Below are 8,717 nucleotides of genomic sequence, written 5' to 3'. Positions count from 1 at the left end.
CTGTGGAGGGGATGGGCATACCACCCAGATCCCCTATGCTGCCCCACAGCAAATTCAACCTCTTGGCAGGTTGGATCCAGCCTGCGGAACATGGATCCCCAATCCTGAGTTTAGGGAGTTCCTTTGGAGCTCATGTTGTGTGGTAAAGTATGATTTCCTTTCATCCCAATGTATCTGGTTTGTGTGCTTGAGTCCACACACCTCTGTGAGGAGAAAGCATTCCAGGTCAGGCTTAGCTCCACATTACAAATTCTGGGTAGTGAATTTTTATTTTCTTGAAGGAAGTGGTGGCTGTGAGTAGGACACATGGACAACCAGAAGGTGCTGCTTGGGAACACCCCACCATCACAGTTGTCAGCTCTGTCTTGACCATTTGTCTCAATGCACATCCCCTTCCCTCTCAAATCCCCTGTAGGCAACTACAACTTCCATGGCAGCATAGCAGTTTTCCAAGTGATTTCACTAAGCAAGGGGATTTTAGAGCATATATAAAATGAACAGATGATCGTGTATGCATGTGTTCATAGAGACCTATATCCATAGAGAGCCTCCAGTCAAACATTCAAATGAGCACTGGAGTATCTACACCAGCCCCTCTTGCACCTTTCTGACAGTTTCCACATCTGTGGATTTCAGAGCAGTTTATTAAAAAAATCATCTTGTTCTGGTGGGGGCTGTATCTAAAAGATGCCTTTAGCCAAATGGGCCCAATGTGCATTAACCCTTCTCCTTCCTCTAGTGTAACTTAGCAGGATTACATTTTTTTTCACCTGATAAACCCAAAGATTACTGCTTTGATTGAAGTTACCCTCCCAGCATCATGCCAGTCCTTAAAAACAGAGCTGTTTAGTGTATGTTTTCTGATGAACACCACCATTTTCAGTCCTGATATAGCATGTATGGCTTCCACCCACTTCCACTACATAGAAAACTGGAAAGATACTCACAAGTCACCTCATCTTCGAAATTCCTTACCTGGAGTATTTCATCTACCCTCTCTTTTTATTTCATGCTCTTTTGGGGGCCAAAGCAGAGAAAAAGAAATTAAGAGGGGCACGTGATGCTGAGGCAGGGAGAGATCTGAGCTGAACACTAATGAAACCATGGAAAATGGAATTTGAAAGGGTAGCCCCTTGCAAATATTGCTCAGGCCCTCCCAACACGTCAAAAGAACTGAAGCACTAATAGGAAATCCTTACCTTTGTTCTGATGTGGTGCCTGGCTCAGAAATAGACTGATTGTCACCAGGTTTGCATGCCTTTGAGGTGTAGCCTGGCACTCAGCATCATATAAATACAGGATGCCACATGGACAAAAAGGGAAAAGTGTGATCTGCTCTATGTTCCTGGATGCTTCTCCAATTACAACGGTCAAACTGCTCATGATGGGAAAATAGCACCTGGGGAAGGCACGGTCTTATGGACATACTATCCAGGATGGTTTTATGATGTTCAAAGCCTGAACTGGCGTCAGGACTCTTTTTTGGTCATTCACACCTCATGGCTGGAAGAGGTCTATGAAGGGATCATTTATGGGAGGAGCAAACACTAACATGAAAGTGGGAGCTGTGCAGGTCAAGAGAGGCCAGATATGGAACAATGGTTGCTAACTGCTTTGAAGTTGAGCTTCTCAAATCCAGAATCGGTCTCCATCCTCCTTTTCTTCCTTGGAAATGAAAGTAAAGGCACGTAGAACCCTGTCCCTCCCAGATGGATGGGGACACATTCCACTCTGCCCAGCGACAACATAAATGATACTGACTGTTAAAGAATGAACCCCTCTTCTACAAATAGTCCCTGAAAAGACACAGGAGGAAGGATTTGGGGGGAAAGTGTAGCAACCACTCTTGAAAATATTGAGACCTATCAGTCAGTAGTAATTCTGGTCTGAGTTGACAGGAAGGTGGCAGTCAGGAGACAAATTTAGGACAGTAAGCCCCAAAGCACTATGAGCCACTTCCAGATCCTTATGTGACTGAGAGGTCTCATAGACTGAACCATCAGGATCATCATTATTATAGGGCGTAGTACATTCTCAATTCAACGCAGATAAATCTGGTGATAAGAGAATGCCTTGTGCAAGGAAATCAGAGATGAGAAAGTTTCCATTTAGACCTGTTCATTGAGTAACCCCTTGATGTTAATTTGAAGCAGTGGGCCAAGTCCCAGTTGACAAAGTGCTGGTGCACCAACAAGAAGCTGAGCTGGGAGAGTGGTGATGCTGGCATAAACTTTGTGCCAAGATTAGATGATGATCTGAGGGGCCTGTCAAACAGGAACATGCCATGTTTGATCTTGCACTTTTTTTATCCTGGGCTTGAAGGACTGACAAATGTCACACATATCAGGTGTGTAGGACACAGAAGCAATAAGGACACCTCACGTGAGGGTTGAAGATGTGAAACAGACTTTTACAACAGATGACACCTTTGGAAATCCGGTGACTTTGGTGAAGGTATTGTGATAACAGCCGGATGACTTGAACAAAGTCCAAAGGTGGTTGAGTGAAACTGTTCTGCCTAGACGTTCTGAGCTACAAAATGGCAGTGCTACTATGCATAGCCACAAAAGAAAATGGGGGAATAATAGATGTGGAAACCCTCAAAAAGGACTTTGAAGGGAACAACCCCTCCCCCAAGTTGTGGGAAAAAAAGGAAAAAGCAGGAGGTAGTGGGGAGGAATAGACTGGAAAGCCAAGGTAAGAGGAGGTTAGGCAAATGAGGGCCACAAGAGCTAGCTGATAAAAATAATGCTCAGTGAGGAACTTGAGAAAAAACTGGATTGAAGGCATTTGCTCTGCTCTTTATCCTCTAGTAGGAGTGAAGGGAAATTATTACAGCACAGAATGGGTACGGCTAATACAGAGATTCTCAACCAGGATGCTGTAACATCCCAGGGTGTCTTGAGATCCTTTCCAAGGGTGCTGTAGGATGCCATGCTATGTTGGCATGGGTACGTGTGCAACCATGATTCACAATAAACTCAGATTTCAAATCGGAATCCAGTGTTAAAAACATTCTGACCTTGTGTGGTCTTTTCTGAGTTTCCTACAACAGAAGAACTACTACTCTATTACTTCTCAAAAAGAGTGAAAAATAAGAGCACTCATTTTCTGAGGGGTGCCTCACCGAGCCTAATGAGGGGTACCCCTGAGTCTTAAAAAGTCTGAGAACCACTATCCTAAGTTAAAAATATCACAGGAACCAAGCAGCATGTGGATGACTGTTCGAAGAATTACTGTTTAAGTCTATGGAGTGCTTCAGCAACTTCTGTAGGTTCTGAGCACCATCAGGCCACTGGCTTACACACCAAAACACACATGTGGACTCAGTTTAAAAAAATTTGGCCTATGTTTGTTTTAACTCTGATACCACTTATGTACTAACCACCCTATCAGTTAGCCATTCTACAGTTACTTAAAGGCACGGGTAGTCTTATACTTATTATAGGACAGACTCTTAATGCATGTAGCAAATTATTGTGAAATTAGATACCGAGACAAACATCCATTATTTTTGCAACTGTCTAACAATTTAATTATTATTACTATTGCAATCTACAATTCAAAGAGACAGAACAGTTATGCAGAAAGATGAACTGCAGCAAATGAGAACTACAGATGACAGGTCTACAACTGAGTAAAGCAAGTAAAAGTGGGTAGGAGCACATAAAACAGATGTCACGGAAATGTAATGTGGTCTTTAGTCTGTTTTGTTAAAGTACTACAAGCTAAGCAGCTAAGGAAAATTTCTAAGAAAGGTTGTTGTGGACACATCTTTTGCTAAGGAGCAAAACAAGAGTGGTTATTTCTAGCACACAACTTATTTTAATCCTATAAGGATTATGGAAAAAACATATTAGGCCAACTAATCCAAAATGTCCTTGAAGTCTTTGCAGAGGGATGGCTTGGTCACTGCCTTCAGGAGCTGCATAGTAGTCTTTGGGATCTTCCTGAATAGCTTCAATTCACCTACAAAAACAATAAATCACTGCTGAAAGATATTAACCATGACAAAATTCTGCCAAGATACTGATTCAATGGAATAACAATTATAGCTGATTTTCAGGATACAAACAACACTGCAATGGAACTGAAAAATTACCAGCAACTTCTATTAAGTTTGTAAAAGTATAGCAAGACATGCCATTCTCATTCTTTCCTAAAGCAGACAGATGATCATCGACAATTAAAGGAATGCAAAAATGCCTCAATTAAAAATATTACTGAACTCATGAAAGTTAGAAAACCAAAACTTTTCCTTCTACACTCTTGTGAAACCTACCTATCCAGCACCCAAGAATTTCAGGATTCTGAAATCAGTGCAAGTCTAAATAAGCATTCAGTAAGAAGGTATGTCAGGGAAAACACTGGGGATATGCCTGTGAAAGATACCACTTTAAAAAGTGCTTAGGTATCTCTCCTTTTGCTGATCCATTCACTCATACTTTTTATATTTTGTTCCTAAACCTGATTTCTGGCAGACAAAATGTCCTAGGCTGGATTTTGTGATGCTAATAAAGACACTCCTAGAGCAAGTGTGAATGGCTTGAGCCACTGAATCAGGCCTGAAAAGCATCTCCTTTGCTCAAGCAGGGGCAGCCGCCTCACCATTTTTGTTGCCCTCCACTGGACTCTCTTCAATTCATCCACATCCTCTCTGTAGTGGGGGGCCAAAACTGAACACAGTACTCCAGATGTGGCCTCATCAGTAGTGAATAAAGGGGAATAATTACTTTCCTTGATCTACTGGCAACACACCTACCAATGCAGCCCAGAATGCTGTTAGCCTTCTTGGCAACAAGGCCATATTCAGCTTATTGTCCAATGTAACCCCAAGGTCCTTTTCTGCAGAGTGGTTGCCCAGCCAGTCGGCCCCCCAGCCTGTACTGGTGCATGGGATTGTTCCATCCTAAGTGCAGGACTTTGTACTCGTCCTTGTTGAACCACGAGATTTCTTTTGGCCCAATCCTCCTATTTGTCAAGGTTTCTCGGAATCCTAACCCTACCCTTCAGCCCATCTATTACTCCTTTCACCTTGGTATCATCTGCCAAATTGCTGAGTGTGCACTCTATGCCATCTTCCAGGTCATTGATGAAGATATTGAACAAACCCAGCCCCACGATTGACCCCTGGAGAATTCCACTTGATACTGGATGCCAACTAGACATCAAGCTATTGTTTACTATCCTCTGAACCCAATGCTTCAGCCAGTTTTCTATTCACCTTACAGTCCATTCATCCAGCCCATACTTCCTTAGCTTGCCTGTGAGATTCTTGTGGGAGACCATATCAAAAACCTTGTTAAAATCAAGGTACATCACATCCACAGAGTCACTCATCTTGTCGTTGAAGGCAATTGGGTTGGTCAGGCATGCCTTGCCCCTTGTGAATTCATGCTGACTGTTCCTAATCTCCTTTTTCTCCTCCCAAGTGCTTAGAAATGGATTCCTTCAGGGTCTGCTCCATGATTTTTCCAGGGACTGAAGTGAGGCTGACTGGTCTGTTGTTCTATGGATCCTCCTTCTTCCCTTTCTTAAATATGGGCACTATGTTTCCCCTTTCCCAATCATCCGGGACCTCCCTGATCACCATGAGTTTTCAAAGATGATGGCCAATGGCTCTGCTATCACATCAGCCAACTCCCTCAGCACCCTTGGGTGCATCCCATCTGGCCCCATGGATTTGTATGCATCCAGCTTTTCTAAATAGTTCTTAACCTGTTCTTTCAGCACTGAGGGCTGCTCACCTCCTCCCCAAACTGTGCTGCCCAGTGCAATAGTTTGGAAGCTAATCTTGCCTGAGAAGACTGAAGTAAAAAAGGCGCTGAGCACCTCATCCTTTTCTGCATCCTCTGTCATAAGGCTGCCTCCCCCATTCAGTAAGGACCCATACTTTCCCCAAGCTTCCTCTTGCTACTGACATACTTGTAGAAACCCTTCTTGTTGCCCTTCACATCCCTTACTCGCTGCAACTCCAGTAGCGCTTTGGCCTTCCTGACTTCATCCCTGCATGCCTGAGCAATGATCTTATATTCTTCCCAAGTTATTTGTCCAAGTTTCCATTTCTTATAAGCTTCCTTTTTGTGATTTAGTTTACTGAAGAGTTCCCTGCTAAGCCAAGCTGGTCTTCTGCCGTATCTGCTAGTCTTCCATCACATCAGGATAGTTTGTTCCTGCACCCTCAGTAAGGCTTCTTTAAAGTACAGCCAGTTGTCCTGGACTCCTCTCCCCTTCAGACTGGCTTCCCAGGGGATCCTGCCCATGAGTTCCCTGAGTGAGTCAAAGTCTGCTTTTCTGAAGCCTAGCATCTATAGAAAAGGTCTGCAATACAGTCAGCAGTTTTGAAAAGCAGATGAACCATGAAAAAGTCAAAAGGGTTAAAAACGATAAAGAATACTGTATTTACTTGAATCCAAGATGAGGTTTCTCCCAGTCAGCATGAGCTGGGGCTCATCTTGGATTTGAGTAGGGCCCCAGGGGCAGGCAGTTGCTTGGTTGGCTCTGGCTTTGGCCCTAGGCTCAGGGCTGAAGCCAGAGCTGAGCTGCCACCTGTCCCCAGCAAGAATGGCTTGGTTGGTAGGGAAGGGAGCACAGAAAAGGGCAGAGCATGGGGGGACTGCAGGGTGGGGGGGAACCTATTGCCTGCCCTCCTACCTCTTGACCCTGTGCCCTACCAGTCCCCACCCCACGCCATCCACTGATCCCTCCCCATCCAGGTGCCCCCTCCCCCATTACTTTCTGCTCCAGCTCTGATCCCTCCAGCCCTGACCTGGCCTGGCTGGAAGCTGCCCCTGCTTCTCATTGGCCAGGTTGGGCTGTTGGGTGGGGATGTGGCTGCCCCTGACTGCCCTAGAGGAGTAGAGCTGCAGCAGAAGGCAAGAGGGTGGATGGTCAGCCTGGAGGGACATGAAGGAACAGAGGTAACAGGCATGGGGGCAAGGGATGAGGGGAAGGCTGTAGTGGAGAGTAGGGCATAGGGGGCAGGCACAAGCATGAAGAGGCAGGTAGCACGGGGGTGGGGACGCAGGGGGGGACAGGCACAGGCATGGGGAAAAAGGGGGCAGGGGAGCAACAAGCAGGGGTCTGGACCTTCATGCTCCTACTGCTTTCCTTGTCACAGCAGTGGGGGGCTGAATTTAAGGCAACCTTCCACTATTTATAATTTTCCATGTACAGAATCTAGTTATTGGGGGGGGGGGGATCATCTTAAATACAAAGTTACCTTGGATTTGGGTAAATATGCTATTTAAAATATAGGAGGAACAAGAAAAATCCTAGCAATGGTCCAGGTCTGTTACTAGATAAAGAGCTGGTAAAACTGTCAATGATGCAGAAAAGCAGAAGTGTTCAATAAATATTTGTTCTGTATTTGGAAAGAAGATGGATGATGTATTCATATCGCACAGTTTTCTCCCAGTGCTAATTACAGACAGGATGTTAAACAGTAACTGCTGAAGTTAAATATTTTTTAACTGTGCAAGATAACTGGATAACTCATATCCAAAAGCCACTGAGGTTGATAGTTAACAAGTCTTGGAATACTGGGGAGGCTGAAGATGAGTGAAAAAAAGCTAATATTGTGCCAGTGTTTAAATCTGGTTTAGTACTTGCCAGTTAGGTTGAATTTAATTCGAGGGAAATTATGGTAAGTCTGCTATGGGATGCAATACACAAATAATTAAAAGCATGATACATCAACAAAGTTTTATTGGGAAGTAGGCTTAGCGAAACCTGATATTGTTTTCCAAAGAGATTAACTCTGGATGAGAAACACTAAACTGTGCCGATGTAATGTGTCTGAGGCCAGATCCTATTCCACTTGTTCGGTACCAAAGTTTGATACACAAACTGCTCAAGTCCCTGAAAAAAATTAAGACACCTATTCTGGCAAATCACCATCTTCTTATCCTTTGAACTAAGTTACAGAAAGCAGTAAGCAGGATGAGGACCCACCTACTGTTTGCATTAGCTATTTTTAAAGGATTTGAACTAGGTGGAATAAGGTCACATGCTACTGGGTTAAATAGGAGCTAGCCTTTGTGATGCAACACCTACCAGAAGTAGCAGGTCAAGCAATCCCAGCACAGAGCACCACATAGGCTAATCTTACATAGAAGGAAGGTAAATTGACTGATACAGAACTCTACTGCAGTACCCAAATTAGACTGTTTAAAGTTGACTTAGCTATTTCTGTGTTACATTGCTACCCCCACACATCTGTAAGGCATATGATATAGCACTACATGACAACCTGATTAAAATATCAATGCTGCACAAAGTTCAACTATATACATTGAAATGGATTAAATCTTAAAATGCATTTTTAATAAAACTAATACATCTCAACAAGAGTTGATGAACATCTGACTGCCTCAATACGTGGGATATTTCTAATTGGGTAAAAATGTTTTAGCTGACTCACTGCTATTCCATCTCCTTGTCAATTATCTAGAAAAAAATTACAAAATCACAGAAAGCAGTGCGTATGACACATGCATTGGAGCAATGGTAAATAATAATAATGACAGGTAAGTTTTTACGCAGCATTGGGAAGCCATTTGACCAAGTGATCATCTGAACATGTGTTTAAATACACGCAAACACTATGAAACCAGGAAAAAAAGACTGTAGGTTGCAGAGTCAAGAAGGGAGACAGAATCTAGAAAGCAATGCCTCAAAAAAAAAAAAAAAAAAAAAAAAAAAAAAAAAAAAAAAAA

At 43.4% G+C, this 8,717-nt stretch overlaps 1 protein-coding gene across 1 annotated transcript in view; it reads right to left on the bottom strand.

The window, feature by feature from the left end:
* Positions 1-3,886: 3,886 nt before the first annotated feature.
* Positions 3,887-8,717, bottom strand: part of TERT (telomerase reverse transcriptase) — a 60,212-nt gene continuing 55,381 nt past the window's right edge. Inside the window, exon 13 of the mRNA XM_019509205.1 lies at positions 3,887-3,969. Within this exon, the coding sequence (XP_019364750.1) occupies positions 3,966-3,969 (4 nt within the window). The 3' untranslated portion in view covers positions 3,887-3,965. The remainder of the gene's footprint in view (positions 3,970-8,717) is intronic.

The sequence above is a fragment of the Gavialis gangeticus genome, unplaced genomic scaffold (assembly GCF_001723915.1).
Source record: "Gavialis gangeticus isolate Ggan-Ray unplaced genomic scaffold, GavGan_comp1, whole genome shotgun sequence".
Taxonomy (NCBI): domain Eukaryota; kingdom Metazoa; phylum Chordata; order Crocodylia; family Gavialidae; genus Gavialis; species Gavialis gangeticus.
This window is presented reverse-complemented; position numbering and strand designations above follow the sequence as displayed.